The sequence below is a fragment of the Mytilus trossulus genome, chromosome 1 (genome assembly GCF_036588685.1).
Source record: "Mytilus trossulus isolate FHL-02 chromosome 1, PNRI_Mtr1.1.1.hap1, whole genome shotgun sequence".
NCBI lineage: Eukaryota > Metazoa > Mollusca > Bivalvia > Mytilida > Mytilidae > Mytilus > Mytilus trossulus.
This window is the reverse complement of record NC_086373.1, coordinates 62906884-62925840: the sequence shown is the minus strand read 5'-3', so window position 1 is coordinate 62925840 and position 18957 is coordinate 62906884. Positions and strand designations below refer to the sequence as shown.

General features: G+C 31.3%; 3 protein-coding genes across 10 annotated transcripts in view; 1 reads left to right on the top strand and 2 right to left on the bottom strand.

The window, feature by feature from the left end:
• Nucleotides 1-1416, bottom strand: part of LOC134681379 (multiple PDZ domain protein-like) — a 158504-nt gene extending 157088 nt beyond the window's left edge. For 5 of the 6 annotated variants that reach the window (XM_063540984.1, XM_063541005.1, XM_063541028.1 and 2 more), the window contains exon 1: nucleotides 1172-1333. The gene's annotated coding sequence lies outside the window, so the exon portion shown is untranslated. Of the gene's footprint in view, nucleotides 1-1171; nucleotides 1334-1357 lie in introns of those variants that run through there. The other variant, XM_063540991.1, reaches the window with a different exon arrangement.
• Nucleotides 981-11803, top strand: LOC134681455 (transmembrane protein 234-like). Of its 3 annotated transcripts, none has more exons than XM_063541094.1 (6): nucleotides 981-1104; nucleotides 2031-2193; nucleotides 2629-2695; nucleotides 3849-3941; nucleotides 4849-4923; nucleotides 11673-11803. In XM_063541094.1, the coding sequence occupies exons 2-5, from the start codon at nucleotides 2038-2040 to the stop codon at nucleotides 4911-4913; spliced, it is 381 nt and encodes a 126-aa protein (XP_063397164.1). In that variant the 5' UTR covers nucleotides 981-1104; nucleotides 2031-2037; the 3' UTR covers nucleotides 4914-4923; nucleotides 11673-11803. The 3 variants fall into 3 exon arrangements, with proteins under 3 accessions (XP_063397164.1, XP_063397178.1, XP_063397172.1); XM_063541108.1 differs by lacking the exon at nucleotides 11673-11803 and adding an exon at nucleotides 5910-5968 and having other exon boundaries at nucleotides 982-1104; XM_063541102.1 differs by lacking the exon at nucleotides 981-1104 and adding an exon at nucleotides 1430-1491.
• On the bottom strand, nucleotides 9762-18703 carry LOC134681448 (F-box only protein 25-like). Its single transcript, XM_063541083.1, has 8 exons — nucleotides 18454-18703; nucleotides 16007-16106; nucleotides 15485-15577; nucleotides 14906-14999; nucleotides 13566-13735; nucleotides 12823-13088; nucleotides 12099-12171; nucleotides 9762-11810 (listed from the first exon to the last, which is right to left on the bottom strand). The coding sequence occupies exons 1-8, from the start codon at nucleotides 18579-18581 to the stop codon at nucleotides 11724-11726; spliced, it is 1011 nt and encodes a 336-aa protein (XP_063397153.1). The 5' UTR covers nucleotides 18582-18703; the 3' UTR covers nucleotides 9762-11723.
• Between the last annotated feature and the right edge of the window lie 254 nt (nucleotides 18704-18957).

Here is an 18957-nt window from a genome sequence, read left to right as displayed (position 1 = left end):
GGCATAATTAGTTTATTTTAGATTTATGTGTTTGAATTTCCCTCCAGTATCTTTTTACCCTCTTTTACTGATGACCTTAGTTTAATTAAAGTCATAAGAAACGAGTGACCGGTGAAAAATAATGTTCTTCCAATTTATGAACCAATGCATACAAACATCATAAACTTAGTCTCCTGTGCTCAAATTTATCATTTTTTTCATGTAAATTTTGTATAATCGTTAATTTTTTTTTCAATCGGTCAGTATTGTTGTGAAAATATGGCAGGTAATTAAAGTTTGTGTTTTGAAGCCAAAGTTTAACGATTGTCACCTGTTTGTCAACGAAAAATAAACAAAAAAGCATGGAAATTGAGCACATGTTTAACATGTAAATTCAGATAATAGTTTATTTTAAGGACATCCATGCGTATTTCGATCACCGGATTTTTCACCATGGGTCACACTGAGGTCACTTTGCATACAGAAAATATGTCAGGGGAATTGCTTCCTGGAAAGAAGCAGTTCAAATAAAGTAAACTTCTTCTAAATATGAATAAATAAAGAATTTTCTTCAGAAAAAAGTATATGTACATAAGTTTTATAATGAAAACTATCCATTGAGTTATAAAAACATATGAATTATTTTTTTTGATTTGAGGTTTCCTATGCAAGGCTTTAAGTTTAATTTGGCGAAAATTCATGCAATTTAATAATTGGCATCAATTTTATTTTCAATATGATCGCTCAACATGAGAACAGAAGTGACGACGCCCATAAACTCGAAAATGATGTGCACCAAGACAGTTTTGGACTGAAATGCAACTACATTGTACATGTACTGATTTCTTTTACTTCTTTATTAAGATCTGATTTTAATTGTTGGGTTTTGTTTAAATAAAACATTCACTACTCTATACATTTATTTATCTGGGACATTTATCTTACATACATTGTTCTAACATTTAACATAAACAATAACATATGTGTATGTTATCATATGATTTGTACATCATCATGATCATACCACTGCATACATGTACTTTGTTATGATAGAAATACATCAAATTCGTTTATTTAATGTTTTCGATGTACGGTTTATATTCCCTGAGAGTCCGTTAATTCAAGGTATGGAGATAAATTCTTGTTTGAAAATGATACATCAGACTAGCGGCTACACGTAAATTACACCTACATTCCATACATTTTTGCAGCAAAGTAGGGGCAACATTGTAAACAATGGAGGTAAATAATGCTTTGTTTTGATATATCTATCTTCTTCATAGTTAACTATATTAGTTTGGTTTCCTACACAATGTACACAAACATAAGATAATACAGCAGGTCTGTTAAAGAAAAACTAATAAAAGTGACAACTTACACTTCGAAAATATACCGGAAGTTGACAAATGGAAGGTGGCGCATAAATCACAGACGTCCTTGACCCATTCCCTAAATTGGACTTTCCCCATCACTGCCAAATGAAACATAAAACAGTGTCACTGTAATCTACAGGTCTTAATATTGTTCTTATGCTTTTATAAATGTCACTATTTACAAAATTACACATGACTTCAAATATTGTACAGTACTCAGTCAGTGGCTAGGTGTTTGAAAAAGGGGGATGGGTGTAAAATGCACACCTGCCTTTGGAACAAATGTTATTTACTGAAAGTGAGATAGGTGAAATTTTCTCTTTATGGCAAATATCCTATCATCTTACTTTTAAACAGTAGATTTAACTCATCTCATAGCTCTGATAGTTCTAAATTTCAAATTATTTTAAAAAAAACTGTCAGTAAATCTTTTTAAATATTTATTTATCAACTAAAAAATTCATTTTATGCTTTTTAAGATATAATGAAGTTTATCCTTGAATTTAGCTTCATGGTAACAGAAAAATATGCAATATATGTGAAGGGCAAATATGTCTCAAATAGAATTATGGATGACCAATTGCAACTTACAATGTAACGAATCAGTTTTATATAAAATTTAGTCAGTATAAAACATTTTTTACATCAGATTTTTTAAAATATTGATTTTATTTTCAGAAATATTATGTCACAAGTCTTATGGTTTGTAGTTGTGGCCACCCTGTGGGGTGGAACAAATCCTCTCATAAAAAGAGAAAGTCAAGGAGTTGAAAGAATAAGAAGAAATAGCAAAGTTAAGCAGATTCTTGCAGAGCTCTATTTCCTATTTTCTAACTGGAAGGTTTGTTTTTTTATGTAGTTATTCCATTTTACTTTTTTTTAAATATTTATTTTAGTTCCTCAACAGTACAAACCCTCAAAATATGAATCTGTGTCCGCAGCAGTTTCTCAAAATACCATGTGACTCATTAAATAGTTAACCCTTTCCTCCATAATGACGCCTTTTGCGAATCAAGTATGCAAAAAAAAAATTTCAATGGAGGAAAGGGTTAAGAAATGACTGTAATATTTTTTCTGTCTATGAAGAAATAACATAAAAAAATTTCATATAATATCTTTGTATTGGATCCCATACTCACCTTTGATTGTTGTAATAACTCAGTTGTATCAAATTATTGTGAGGAACACAGTAAGACTTATTTAATTACAGTACACTATTGACCTGCTTTTGAAATTGCAGAACGCTACAGAAACACCATATAACTTTTCATTTTAGTACTGTATGGCATTTCTTCTGAATCAATCTGGATCTGTGTTATTTTACCTGACTCTAGCTTCAGTTGGTATGTACATGAAGTTTAAACTGATTAAGAAATAATTCATGGGGGCTTGAATATATCGCGATTTTACCACGGGTTGTCCCTTTATGACAAATATTTTACCCTGAGCGATAGCTATATGCCGTTCCCATGAATAAACTCACTATTAGATTGGCGTAAAAGAACGGAGCAAACTGCATTAGTGACATGCTTAAACTATTTACAATAACGTATTAAGATAGTTTTGATTGAATTAAATCATGATTATTTACTTATATGTTTTATATGTTTAAAAAAATGGCTTATATTACATTTTAGAATCGTGTGTTTACGTTTCCTTGTTGTGATGGCATTTATTATCCCGTAAAATGCTTACATTCTGACGTCATTGTTCTATGACGTCGGGTAGCCAATTCATAAAAAAATATATGACGTGGGAGAACAATCGGAACAGCCCTAACAATATATTCATATTTTACCACGGGTGTGTACTCAAAGCGTTTGAAGGACGTCATGTTAGAATAAAATATATATACCAGTAAAAAAAAAGGAAAATAAAGAGTGACCATAACCAATAAATTAAAGTGCTTAATCTATAAAAAGCCCTGGGTTGATAAAACTTTTAAATGTGCAACAATTCAAGAAGGAAAAAAAACAGTCTGATTAATTTTACATTGGTAAACCTATAAGACAATAATCAGGTCAAATATATCCACACTTTGATATAACTCGGTTTGGCTGTATATGTATAAGCGTGAATTATCTCCCTTCAGCAGTTCTCAAATTAAATTTCAAACAGAACCATTTATCTCTTTATTTTATCTGAAACAAATGTATATCAAAATCAGCTTGATAGTGTATCAAATTTTTTAAAGATTTTTTTAAATAAAAAAGAATTTATATCTATCAAGGGGGGAAAAAAATTATTAGCTATCATTTTTGTATGCATTTCTTATAAAAGAATAAAACAATTTATATTATTTTTGTCTGGAACCTATGAATGTATTTCTTAATTTCACATGCCATGCAGGATTTCTTCTTTTTTTTCATAACATATATAATGATTGCTTTATGAGTATATCAGCTTATCACAATATGTTTAACTTTCATTGACAGTCTAAAATAAAAGCCACTAGATTTTTAATAACCAATTTTTATCTGTCTGATCTAATTGTAGAGTTGTCCTTAGCTGTTCCTGTGACGAATTCTCTCACTTTTATATTTACTATGTTATCTGGTCATTTCTTGGGAGAAAAGATTCAGAGTTTAGGTGAGTTAGATTTTTAAAATTCAACTATCATACCTGCCAACAGTCACTTTTTGCAGGGGATTTCCCCCATTAAAAGCTCCCAAATGGAAGTTTTGAAAGAGCAATTTTGTCCACAATCTTAAACAAAACAGTTAATTTTATAAATGCTTTAAGCTATTTAAAGTATGAAGAAGCAAAAAACAACAACATTAAAATGCATTTTAAGGCCCCCTTAAAGGTTTTTTGGGACCACAAGAACCCTCTTGCACTTAAAACCCCCATGGGGATTTTGAAAAATTGGCAGGTATGAACTATGATTTATACCGGGCCACAAGTATATGACCTTTTTATTAAACATGAACCAATGATATACTAATGAGAAAGGAAGGATTTTGATGCCCTTAGATAGATGCTAGTTTTCTTTTCAAATGGATTACAGACTTTGTCTCTCATTCATTTTAACTTACTCATTATATATAAAGTTCCTGTAAAAATTTAGAGACCTTTTCAGTGGTTGTCTTTGTCTATATCTTATATAATTGCAGTTGTATTTAGATTGTTTTTTTTCAATTTTCAATGAGGTTATTTTGCCCTGTACATTTTTTACACCCCATTTATGAGCATTATGTTTTTTGGTCTGTGTGTTTGTCTGTTCATCTGTCTCGTTCAAGTTTTTAGTCCAGGTACCTTTTGATGAAGCTGGTGTCCAATCAACTTGAAACATATGTACATATTTCCTTTGATATGATTTTTCTATAAATTCTACTTTTTAATGCAAAATTAGAGTTTTTACCCCAATTTCAATTTCTGATCATAGAAAATGATAGTGCCAGTGGGGCATCCATGTACATGTACTATGGACACATTCTAGTTTCTTATAGTTGAAAGATATTCATTAGCATTTTACTTTTAAATATATTTTTTTCAGAAACATTCATTGGAGTGGCTATGGTTGTATTAGGAGTAGCATTGTGTGTTTCAAATAAGGTTTAAAGAGGTATAAGTAAGTATCTTATCCTATTAGTTGATCATGAAAATAAACAGCTTTACTTTATGTTGTGTCTTGTCCCAGACAAGTGAAATATTTTGAAAGTACAGAAATGCAGGATTTTTCTGTGTCTTTGCACATTGGTTAATTTTGACGTGAGGATGTCATATTCCCAAATGATTTATGAATGAATTGTCTATTACAGTACATGTATATATGTTTCAAGTCAGGTCAGTTATGCTTACAATATTGAATATCATGTACGGTACATGTATTTTAAGAAATTAAAAATAACTTATCAATCACTACAAATTTTTGTAGATCCTTAAGGTGTCATACCACCAATTAAAAGTCCCTATATGTTTAACCAAATTTTGCAATTTTCACAGCTTTCTAAATATTTTACCCTAAGTTTAACTTCATAGAAACTAGGTATATCCTGAATTGTACAGGTGTCACCTTTCTGCATGCCAATTTTCAACATACATTCAAAATCATATAAGTAAGAAGAGAGCTCCCGAAAGGAGGTACCACTAAAAATAACCCCTGGTTTTCTGGAAATCTTAAATTAGTATACCATGGAGTGCATTAATCCTCAATTTTAAATGCAAACTCCTAGACAGGTAAAATTTGGCTCAAAATGGTCTTAATATATTTCTCTTTCAAAAAAAGTTTTATTTCTGCAAATTTGTTGGTCAGTTTAGGTGAACAATGACATCAAATGCACTATTTTTTTGTCCAAGTAGGCCTACTTTTGCATACTTTCTAAATTTGAGGGAGTAATTGGTGGTATGACACCTTAATACATATATTTATCACTGATAATCTGGTCATATGGCCATTCTCTGTTTAGAAGAAAAAATGTTGATTATATAGGGAATCACTAAAGATTGACTGGAGTGGGCCCCCATTTAGGCAATATCCTAGCAATAATTTCTGAATATACAGTCTTTAAATCCTTGAGAGTAGATTTATTTTATGATGTTTCTTTTTCTTCCCAGAAACCCTCATGATGATTGAGACCTTGCCAGAGGAACTATTGATTATCATATTACCACATAGGCGGATCCAGGGGGGGGGGGGGGGCCTGGGGGGCCCGGCCCCCCCCCCTTTCATGGGAAAAATTTGGTTGATTATATAGGGAATCACTGAAGCATGACTGGAGCAGGCCCCCCTTAGGTCAGTCAGCGGGCCCCCCCTTATGAAAAGTTCTGGATCCGCCACTGTACCATACCTCTCCCAAGATGACCTCACTTATATTGAAAATGTTTTTCAGAGATTGAAAGAGATACCAACATCCTGCCCATAGGGAAAACACCTAAAGATTTTGCAATACACAGATATAATGAAAAATTTTTAAAATCTTTGTTGATTTAATTTACTCACACTGAAAGATTCATCAGCACCAATTCCAACCAGATGCTCCGCAGGGCGTAGCTTTATACGACCGCAGAGGTTGAACCCTGAACGGTTGGGGCAAGTATGGACACAACATTCAAGCTGGATTCAGCTCTAAATTTGGATTGTGATTAAATAGTTGACACAGCATAGGTTTATGACACAGAATAAATGTGTTCTCATGAACTAAAAATTTTTGTTTTCTCTTAGATCAATTCACTATGCTGTTGAATATTATTCCTCTCAAAAAAATGTTTGAAGAAATTTTCTTTTTATTTATGAAATTTCAAATGAGAAAAATTGAACCCAATTTTTTTAATCACATCCCCCTTTCCCTTATTGCAAAACTAATCTCAATTAAAATTTCTAATGGAGTTTGCAACAATCACTACTCATTCAAATACATCATAAAATATTAAGATGTAAAAAAACTGCTTGTTATCACTGAATGGTAAAGATTATATTCATTTATCAGTTGGTAGTAAAAAGTGAATATACATTGTATATTGTATATAACAAAGATTTAAGTTGATTCTGGACAAAGAAAGATAACTCCAATTAAAAAAAAATCTTGCTATTGCAAAATATTGTGCAATTAGTTATTTCTTGCCATTGCGCAATACTGTGCAATTGAAAAGACTTGCTATTGCACAATACTTTATATAATAATTTTAGATCCTGATTTGGACCAACTTGAAAACTGGGCCCATAATCAAAAATCTAAGTACATGTTTGGATTCAGCATATCAAACAACCCCAAGATTTCAATTTTTGTTAAAATCAAACTAAGTTTAATTTTGGACCCTTTGGACTTTAATGTAGACCAATTTGAAAACAGGACCAAAAATGAAGAATCTACATACATACATAGTTAGATTTGGCATATCAAAGAACCCCATTTATTCAATTTTTGATGAAATCAAACAAAGTTTAATTTTGGCCCCCGATTTGGACCAACTTGAAAACTGGGCCAATAATCAAGAATCTAAGTACATTTTTAGATTCAGCATATCAAAGAACCCAACCGATTCATTTTTTGTCAAAATCAAACTAAGTTTAATTTTGGACCCTTTGGACCTTAATGTAGACCAATTTGAAAACGGGACCAAAAGTTAAGAATCTACATACACAGCATGCACAGTTAGATTCGGCATATAAAAAAAAACCAATTATTCAATTTTGATGAAATCAAACAAAGTTTAATTTTGGACCCTATGGGCCCCTTATTCTGTTGGGACCAAAACTCCCAAAATCAATACCAACCTTCCTTTTATGGTCATAAACTTTGTGTTTAAATTTCATAGATTTCTATTTACTTATACTAACGTTATGGTGCGAAAACCAAGAAAAATGCTTATTTGGGTCCCTTTTTGGCCCCTAATTCCTAAACTGTTGGGACCAAAACTCCCAAAATCAATCTAAACCTTTCTTTTGTGGTCATAAACCTTGTGTCAAAATTTCATAGATTTCTATTCACTTTTACTAAAGTTAGAGTGCGAAAACTAAAAGTATTCGGACGACGACGCAGATGACGACGCCAACGTGATAGCAATATACGACGAAAAAAATTTCAAATTTTGCGGTCCTATAAAAAGAGCATGCAAATTTCAGTTTTGTTGAGATGTTGCACCATTACATTGTGTTAGCAATTTAATAGTTAAGGAGAGATACCTCTAAATATGATCCCAAAAGTTGAGATGTTTGAACTACTAGCAAATTTATAACTAATGGAAGATAACTCTATATTCTTAACTTTTCAAATGAAATTTTGTAAATTTTGTTATTGATTAGTGACTTCTGTGTGTCTCTTTAACTTATTACAACTATGCATTTATGAGTTGAGATTGTATTAAATGTATAGTATATTAATATTTACACTTGAAAGTTATAATTATAGTGAATGCTAAATGTTTTACAAGTATCTTTTCATATTATATTTATATAATAACTATCACATAAGTGGGCATCACTAGTGAGCAAAAGCTCAGATTTTATCTTTTGAAAGGGTTCTTGGTGTTATATTGGTCTAGGTATTCAAACTACTGTATCACAGACACTAGCTGGTCAACACTGAGGTTGTCAGTTTGTATCTTCTGTGTGGCAGGTGTGCCAGATTCTTATCTTAATTGATTGTCAGTTTCCCTTATAAAGGTCATGGTTCTCTCAAGCCTCTCATCAATACAAACTGAATTCCAAGAAGTGGAACATAAGTGATGAAAGTGGCATTAAACACCAATCAATTATCTTGTTGATGCATGTTTATGACATTTTTATGATTCACCGTAGTTTGTGTTCCTCATCATAATACTGTCGATTCATTAATTTTCGTTGGATACCAATTTTCGTGGATTTCGTGGTTACAGGTCACATGAACCACGAAATCAAATGTACCACAAACAATAGGCTTGTATGTAGACTGTATCGAAACCACAAAAATTAAATATCGACAAACATGCAAGTGTTCCCTTATCCACGAAAATTGGTACCCACGAAAATAAAGGAATCCACAGTAACCTGAATGATATACAGTAAATTCATTATTATATAAAATTATTGGTCCAAATTTTTGTGTATTGCAATGGTATAAGTAAACCTCAAATTTTATTTTTGAGCTAAGTACACATGTATCAGGATTGTTTGTAAAAGCAAAAAACAGTGAAATCAAGTATCTACAAAAATACTTAATCTCTAAATCCATGAAAATGTGTGTCAATGAAGAATTGAATACACATTTTTGTATACAGGACAGCAAAATGTTCATTTTAATGATTATATGGCATTAAAAACACAAAAACATCCTTCATAAATTTTAATATTTTCTTAAAATGAACAAGAATAACATAATGAACAACAATAATATCACATACAAACTGCAGTCTACACACAGTTTTGCCCTCACTTGAAACTTTTTATTTTTGTTCAGGTCTGTGAGATTCACGCATGATCAGGCCAAAGAAAAATGAATGTTAGTTTTCCCTAATATGTGAAAATTATTAAGGCCAGGCAGACAAGATTTTTTTTTCTTGTGTGAAAAATCAGTTTCACTATACAGAGTCAGTGAATGTTGTTGTTAACTTTCAGATAATAAATTCTTGTCAGACATACTATTATGTGGTATAAACTGTGTAAGCTGAAGGGATGATAATTGAGCAATTATGACACAAATTTAAGAGATTATCATTTTAAAAAGCATCATTGAAAACTGTCAAACGGAACCGAAGGAACATTTTTTTTTCATCTGCCAAAAAAAAGAGGACTGAGCAAAAGGGTGGAGGGTAAAAACTGACCCAGAAGGATAAGGGGAAACCATCAACAATTTTTGCATGGCCTCAGTCATATTTTTGCTATGCTAGTAAAAATATAACAATAAAGACTGATACAGTCAGAAATTGAACATATACATGCACTAATTGCAAAATGTGACCTTTGCTCCAGCTGACCTACTTTTATACCCAATTATGAACAATATACAAACTTGATTGATGATCTTGTATTAATTTGTATACATGTTTATCAAATAGGCAAAAAGCTATATTGCATTAAATAGAATTTATATGTTTACTCAAATGCATGGGCAACATAACAACATCAAAAAAGAGACACAAAAACTTTCTGATTTATAAATTTTAACAACAATAAATGCTTGAGACAAGTAAAAAAAACAAACTTGTAAAATAATATGTAACAATGATATAGATATAGATTGGTATCAGTTCATACCAACAACATGAAAGACAAAACTTCAACTTGAACGAATATATTTAAAAACATATATTCATGTTTTTATATAAAAATTGACATGGTCAATAAAAAATTTCAAACTCCAGAATATATAACAAATGAAAGTAAATGCACTAATAAAACTTCCCTGAATGTAACAGGACAAAGCACTAAATTTTCTTTATAATCAGCACAATTTATGATGTCTTCTGAGATTCAAATGAACTACTCTAGTCACTGTAAGAATGAGGGGGGATAGGACCTTTATCGGGACTCCAGGATCGGGGATTTTTAAGCTCAGGATTTCGGGATTGACCCTTTCCGGATCTGGGAATTCTTTATTCGCATTTCAGGACCTCGGGATTTCGGAATTTTGTTTTTTAAGCCCGGGATTTTGGAATCAGGACCCTCCTATCCCCCTCAAGAATATTTTAAAAGCATTGTTTACACTACTTTTGTTTTGCACGGAAATTGTTGGCAGCCGCATGACATATTTCACTATTCGTGAAACCATATGTTTGCCTCTAGTTAGGATTTAATATAAGCAAATCCAGATCTGTTTAAAGTAAATAAATATCCAATGAGTTTGTTAAAAGTTTTATGTTATACATTTTGAACTTGAAATGTTATGCAACTCTGTAATATTAAATTTTGACAGAACATGAAACAAAGATCTATAATGTTAAAACAGGAAATAATTTAATGCAAGACTTAATAAATATTTTGTAATTGTGTACATATTTATTTGTTATTGTTCCATATGCGTTGTTATATGAATTATTCATTTAAATGTGTGAAGGCCTTGTGTGAGATTAACAATTGTATGTTAAATGAGTTACCTTTGTTAAATAAAGAATTTATTATTATTATTATTAAACAAAAGTTTGCTATACTATTAAAACATGTAACAGTTTGTGGCAAGTTTGCATTTAAACACAATTTGTTATAATTGTTGAACTTAAAATAGTTAAAGGAAAAATAAACAGAAATTGCAAAAATATTAGCACATGTACTACAAACTAATCAGAATTTTAAATGGGACAATAATGAAAGACTATCTAACTAGCCAGTTTAGACTAGATGATTAACAATATACCCAGACAACAATAATTTGTGGTAAAATGGCAGAATATCACCATGACAACAGTAATTAATATGTAAAAGTGGTATATCACAGATTAATGTTGAGAAAATAGGCAAGCATTCATCACATCTATTATAGAAAAATATTTTTACCTAATATATACAACTGGTCCAATCCAAACAATGTATAACAGTATTGGACCAAAAAAATAGTACATTAAACAAACAACATAAACAACACACAAACAAGAAAAGATAACATATTTCCAATTGGATTTCAAAATCAGACTTGCCATTTGTATCTTGTTTTTGTTAAGCAAAAATGAAAAAAACAATATGCCATTGCATTTGCTGAATGTTCATTGGTTAATTATAACCAATCGCAACAATATTTTGATGCCCTTGAAAATATGACCTTAAGATTCTAAAATAACAAATTGTCATGTTCTGGCAATTTTAGTTGCTTGGACTTTTCCAGCCATTTAAGTATCACTTATTTATTGCATTTTCTTAATGAACACTTGTATTCCAATAAATGTTTATTGCATTGTTTACGATTTCAGATCTGATTGTATGATTATCCTTGCGCTGAGATCTGTAGTTACCATGGAGATTCAGAAATGGAACAGTTTCAGAAAAGCTTCTGGCTGAAGGATTCTGGCAGCTGGCTCTTGTTCACTGATACAGGGATGACCAATTGACTAAAATAAAAACAATACAAAATATAAATGATGTAGTAGAACAATCAAACATTTTTTAACATTGCAGAACTTAATTTAAAAATTCATTGGCAGAGATTTTCTGATTTTATTTAGTCAATTTTCTATGTTTTATACCACAAGTTATCTCCCCAATGGATATCATGTTTTTATCAAAAATCTTAATCAAATTCTATTTCTTTGTGAAAACATTGTAAGAATATGAATATGATATTTTAAACTAGCATAGGCTAGGTCAATAAATGTATCATTTCAACATGTATATTTTACCTTCCAAAAGATGTTGTCACAATGTAAACATATTGCCAATGTATCTGCATAGATTTCTTTTCTTCCATATCTCCTATACAAGTTTAAATTTTTTTTAATAAATTGCAACGTAATTTGCCAACATTATTGAACTGATAACAAAGAGATATATGTAACCTACTTTTATACATCAACACAAAAATATTTCTGAATGTTTTGTATGTTTAACTTGTTTGTTATAATTGTTAATGAACACATGATAGTCTCAGCTTCATTACATACATTTGAATGCTTCAATAGTTTAAAATGATCTGTTGATAATGTGTTGAAAACGGAAATGTCTTTTGATGCATTTACTATTTAATCTGAATAGATTGATACTGTTTTTAGTATACTGTTGATGTTGACTGTGTTAAAGCAAGCATCTTTTATTTTTAGGTCTTTTGTCAGGGTTTTTTTTTTTTTGCCTTTTAAATACTACATGTAGTTTTTTCGTAAGTGGTTGTTTCTATACGTTTTTGTTTTGTGTCTATTGAAAATTTAGCACTGGTTTTAGATATTTGATCTTCTCTGTTTAATTGATTCACAACTTGTCTTAAGATGCAATGATATTTTGCGAGACATTTCACCCAAAAATATATCTCTTCAATACCCAACACTATAATATGTAGTCTTATTGATATTTTTTCTCCTCATATTAATCTATCCCTTCCCACCCTTTTCCCTTTCTGCTTAAAAAACCTACAAGAAGCATTTTCTGTAGATATGTTTCCAGTTAATAAAGTCTTCGTCCACACCAAGTTGGTCTGGTACAAAGGTAAGTAACTGTCTGTCCGTGAAATGGAAGAAACTCATGTGTTTCCATATGAGCTGTGATTCTGTGATATGAAAGATACTGGACTTTGTCATGCCAGTGTGGACTACATCTTTATGGTCGGCCAGTCTTTCCAAGATACATCTTATACAATCTTCTGGTAAATCAGATATTGTAGGTTTACCATCTTCCTTTCTCTATAAGATAAGCAATGTAAAAATATAAATGTGACTGCATCAAATCATCAATCAATAATGGCATATATATGACGATCCATTAGTGCTTATGGTTTTACAAAAATTATCTAGTAAAAAGTGAAAAAGTGCCCTAGAATAGTTCTTCAGTAAATGTAAATGATAGATATAGGAAGATGTGGTGTGAGTGCCAATGTGCCAATGAATGAGATGTCCTTTTTGTATTGGCCATTATATTGTGATGAAAAAAAGGGGAGGTCTTTAGAATATTACTGAAATATTAAGCAGAATTAGTATAAATAAGAATAGAATTCATCCCAATATTTTCAATAAAAAAAAATCCAGGACCTAATAATCCCCCTTTTTTTCAAAAGTAGTTGAATCCACCCATGTGACTTCAATGCAATAATAATAATGATGTGTTTATCCTAATAATAGATTAATTCCTGCGACTACTATATGTCCTTCTTGCATCCTTACCGTGAAAGTTTTGCAACCATTCAATTTGTTTTTCATTTTTTGAACTGCTTGGAAATGTTTGTTCCACAAGGTCGTACATCCAATATGGCTATATCTACCGTCATTTAAAGAATTTGTGGCACAATCAAGTAAATCTGTCATGGCTTTCATGTTGTTCTTAGTCTTTACAACTAAAAATTACAAGTAAATATTTGGTCAGAAAATGCACTGCATTAGACTCATTCTTGTCTAGGTGTAGTTGTAATTAAGAACATTTTTTTATAATGATTTGAAAACAATTTAGATATGAGCTAGGTGAACTGGTTTAGTTGACTAAAATCATATTCATCTATAAAAGTCATTTAAGTAAATAAAAGGACAATTACACCCATTATAGAAAGTTTTTGCCTAATCAATTGATCTGATACAATCATTGATAAACTATCTAAACATAAACTTATTTATTTCTGTTCAAAGGGAAATAACTCAATCACATAATAAGTATCATTTTTGGCTACTGTGAGGGTCTATAATCACTACGAGAAAAGCTAAAGTGGTGAAATTTGAACTTGACCTTTATTTTGTCATGTAGAGAACAACATATCTTAAATTAACTGACATGGTTTTGCAACAGCCAGCCTGATTTCCTGCTGTGCATCCCCAAAGCAATAACCAATTTTTCTTTCAAAATCCGGTTAAAAATCAATTATTCAACCTTGAAGACCAAAGGTCATATTCCATTATGACATGCAACACTTCCATTGTGTCAAACATCAAAGCTGATTTCATAGGATAAAAAAGTTGTTTCAGTTTTAAAATGTTGAATAAAATCAATTAATATGTTGAACTTGAGGTCAAAAGTGAAGGTCATGATCACAGTCAGATGATACTACCTCCGAGTCAAATGCCATAAACCAATTTATTATTATTATTATTATACAATATTTATATAGCGCATTATATAATTTGAAAAAAATACCCTAAGCGCTTAACATGAATAAACAAAAAAATAAGATACATAAGGTAAAAGCAAAATATACAATCACATAAATACAATTTCTGAGCAGTGGCGTTTAAAAATAAAACATTGATTGTCGGTTAAATAGAATAATATAAAAGAATGTACAACCCACATAAAAAATATCAAAAAAAATTTAAAATTAATCAAAATGAAAGAAAAGTAAAAAGTTTAAAAAAAAAAAAATAAAAAAAAAAAATGAGTTAAGAAAAGTTGAAAATTTCCTCTGTATAAATTTAAAATAATGATTATCCAAGCGTTACTGTGTACAGTCCCCAAATTATGTTTTTTCCTAAATCGCGAAAGATTAAGAATGTCCCTTATCATATAACATAATCTTTACCTTGATTTACCATTTCGTCTAATATACTAAAGATATATTTCTGTGAAGTTCCTGACATGTTCACTAAACTTTGACTCAACAATAAATGAAGTATCTATAAAAAAAAAAAATACTGAACTTATAGTTATATAGTATACATGATTTCTTCATACATATAGGCGCTTGGGTACTCGATTTGAATAAAAAAAAACATTCACTGATTTATTTATTTTTATTATTTTACTATTTTTGTGCCACACACAATTATCACTATGATAACCCTTTTTCGGTGCTTATCAACTCTGATACGGTTCTTTATTTCACTTAATTTACCTGTTGAAGTAAAGTTAACTTGACTGTTTACTTTTTTTCATTTACATGTAGCCACGGTGGTCACAGTCATTATGGTAACATTATGCTATACTTAAGATTAGGTCCAACTAAGTCAATCCCGGAACACTTATCAATCAATCAAACTTAGAGAGTCGACAACGTCGCGTACAGCATCTATATTCTCAAAATGCGGAGAAAAGTCTGAATATTGGCTAACTGGTACACAATTTTTGTTCCTATAACGAGATTGCCTCTGATGTTTCTTACCTTTTTGACATAATTAAACCTTCTGATATCTTTCACAGCACCTGTCATATCTAGAAGGATGAAAGATTCGCTCAATGTCGTCACGACTTTACGCTGAAAGAGAACAAACGATTTTACCATAGATCACTAAATAGTCAAATTCTTTTCTCTTACTTTTACGATTTCCGATTCCGTTTTCGCGTTAAAGAGAATTAACGATATTACCATGGATGGTCATTTTAAAAAATAGTCAAAATTCTTTTCTCTTACTTTTACGATTTCCGATTCCGTTTTCGCGTTAAAGAGAACTAACGATATTACCATGGATGATCATTAAATAGTCCAAATTCTTTTCTCTTACTTTAACGATTTCCGATTCCGTTTTCGCGTTAAAGAGAACTAACGATATTACCATGGATGATCAATTTAAAAATAGTCAAAATTCTTTTCTTTACTTTTACAATATCCGATTCCGTTTTCGCGTGTGATCGAATGTACTTACATGTATAATTACCTCTCCAAGACAGTCTTGGTTATTCTTACCTCTCTTGACAAAGTTTTGATGAAATGAATCCTTGGTTGGTGCGTGTACTGGTCATTGCCATTCTCGCCTTCAAAATTTAATACAGCCAATCGGATTAACCTGTAAAAGACAAGATGGTTTAAGTTAAAAAAAAAACACCTATATAACTCATATTAAGGTATATAGGGGGCTTAGACAAGTGTGCTTGTGGTCCTTATCAAGTAGTCTGACTGATATATAAACATTTTTTCTTCTTTTTTTGAATTCCAGTATTATTATATGTCATATCGGAAGAGGGTTTCAGAAACACAACAGCAAATTGAATCTCTTAACTATATACATCTTTCCGGTGACAGTCGTATAATGGATCTCATAAATATATACATCTTGCCATGCATTTGCAGCCGAGCAGGTAAGTAGGGTTTTGAAACATAAAGTCTTCTCCAGGAGTTGGATCCCCCTTTTTTTGACGATCAATGTATTAGAATAGAGACATGTAGTTGGAACCCCACCCCACCCCCCTTATTTTGTCCTAGGTTAGGATCCACCTTTTTTTAAATGGCTGGATCCGCCCCTGCTTACACAGTTTTGAGAGCAGTCACTTTATATACCTAAATTATCCCATAGAGAGGACAAATTTATCATCTTTATTGAGGGGAGATATCGAAGGACTAGAAGACAAAAAAAAGATTGTAAGTTTCTAAAATAAAGAAAGCAATAACACCTTTTCACAAGCAAACAGGAAAACAAAGTTTGTCGAGATACATGCACTTTCATAACAATTCAGGAAATTCAAGGGTCAATACAAATCTGTATACAAAACTACCTATATGTAAATTACAACTGTAACTTGAACGAAAACCTCAATTTAAATATCACCTGTTTCATTCTGTACGTACGTGAGAGGAACAATTGACAAATTATATTCGGCTAAATAACCATCGATCATGGTACAAACTGACCAACAATTTTTGTCCATTCACAAGACATCTCAGTCGCCGCTATAAGACACATCATTTTGATTATGTTTTAAAATAATAAATGAAAAAGACGAGAAAAAGAGAAAAGACAAGAAAGATAAAGAATAGGCAGTGGCTATGTTGCCGGCTCCGGCATAACAGCCTCCTTGGCGCTATTTTGCCGGCATTTTACATAGAGTTTTGCTATTTAGCCGGTCTTATTTCAAATATTTAATCAAATCTATATGAAGCATACTTTTATGGAAACTATTTAAGCACAAATGATATATGTGGCTAGATGTCAATAACCTTTTATTCTTCGCCTTATCTTCGGAGTCATTCAATTTTGGTGAACTGTGCTCGTTTAATTGCATGTACTGTGTATTGTTAGATATATGTTATTTGTACTCATCTGATGAGTTAAGGCTTTTTCAACAGGTTTCTATAGTTCGTTCTTATGTTGTACTGTTATACCACTGTCCCAGGTTAGGGGAGGGTTGGGATTCCGCTAACATGTAAAACCTCGCCACATTCTGTATGTACATGTAAGTGCCTGTCCCAAGCCAGGAGGCTGTAATTCAGTGCATGGTTTTCGTTTGTTGATGTCTAACTTCTGGTGAACATTGCACGTTCGAAAATGGAAAACAACAAATTTGTTATCAAACAACCGTGATTTTCGACTGATATCAAGAGCTACAGCCGGTTTTGGAGTACTTTGAAACGTGAATCGAGGACCATAAAAATCCATGAAATCTTAATATTAATCTTTATGTAATAGTTATGGAGCAATTATAATTTTTTTATCATTTTTAAATGAACATACTAGTGTGTTAAAAAAATGCTCGATGTAATAAGATGTTAAAATAACATTGTTAGACAATTTATATATCTTTATATATCCATTGTACTAATCTTTAGACTTATATATATAATGTTTCCCTTAAGTTTTCCGGGCTTACTGAACTAGATTTGCCTGAAACAAGAGCAGATTTTTTTTCAGGGCAAACCACTTATTCTAGGATGAGGGGAATCAGATTGCATATTCCTTTCTTTTGTTTCGCAACTATTCCATAAATATTATTTGTGTATCCGCCGTGGAAACCATGGAGATATAGCCAAGTAGCCGTACAGCCTGTTTGTTGCATTCCATAGGCCGAAAATATTTTATATAAAAAATTATTAGACAAAATAAAAAATTGGAGTCTTTGTTTTATTAGACCACTCTTAAGTATGGCATACTTTTAAGAAAAGAAATTGGGTTATTCCTTGAGTCTTTATAAACTATTTTCGATTAATATTGTCAATCTTTGGAATAAATTAGCATAACTATTTTTTGAAATGCAATATTGCATATATTTTTTTACATTATTTACAACTGCGATGATTTTTTAACGGTATCGTGATATTGTTTTGACACGTAAATCTAATGTCATGACTAAGATGTACTAAAATTAAACGTGCGGAAATATTACAAGAAAATCAGCTGATCGATATTTATAGCTACTTACCTTGCAAGGATGCTTTCGTTTAAATTTTCAAACACTTTTATCCTCCATAACTTAAGTCTTTCCCATCCTTCTTTTGTTCTCACCCACTGATCCCCTGGTGATCGCCAGTCTTGTCCTAGAAACGGCATGTTTTAACAATTTTTCACTTTTCACTTTCCTTTGTTTTGGTTTGTGCGTAATTGTTTATATTTTGCAGGAAGTAGAAAAAATGTTTCGGCACTGAAGATTATAACTCTGTTTGATTGGTGTTCGTAAAATTAGAATAATTTTGATTGGTTTAAAAATATATATCAACAAATACATGTGACTGTGTCACATGGCTTTGTTTACATCATTCCTTTATAATAATTATGTGTCTGTTGCTAGTGGCTTGCATATTTGTTAATATGCCAAAAGCAGTACTAGTAACCGTAGAAATCGGAAACAAGTAAAGTGCACTGTTTTAGGATATTCACATCAAATTTTAATCAAGGACGTAAATGTTAGTCATATACGTCCTTATTT

Excerpts from the sequence above, each read along its gene's own strand:
- LOC134681455 (XM_063541094.1), top strand. The coding sequence starts at position 2,038 with ATGTCACAAGTCTTATGGTTTGTAGTTGTGGCCACCCTGTGGGGTGGA. Across the intron at positions 2,194-2,628 it reads TCCTATTTTCTAACTGGAAG|TACTGTATGGCATTTCTTCT; the intron begins GTTTGTTTTTTT and ends TTTTCATTTTAG. Across the intron at positions 3,942-4,848 it reads AGAAAAGATTCAGAGTTTAG|AAACATTCATTGGAGTGGCT; the intron begins GTGAGTTAGATT and ends TATTTTTTTCAG.
- LOC134681448 (XM_063541083.1), bottom strand. The coding sequence starts at position 18,581 with ATGCCGTTTCTAGGACAAGACTGGCGATCACCAGGGGATCAGTGGGTG. Across the intron at positions 16,107-18,453 it reads AACGAAAGCATCCTTGCAAG|GTTAATCCGATTGGCTGTAT; the intron begins GTAAGTAGCTAT and ends TGTCTTTTACAG. Across the intron at positions 13,089-13,565 it reads ATGGTTGCAAAACTTTCACG|AGAAAGGAAGATGGTAAACC; the intron begins GTAAGGATGCAA and ends CTTATCTTATAG.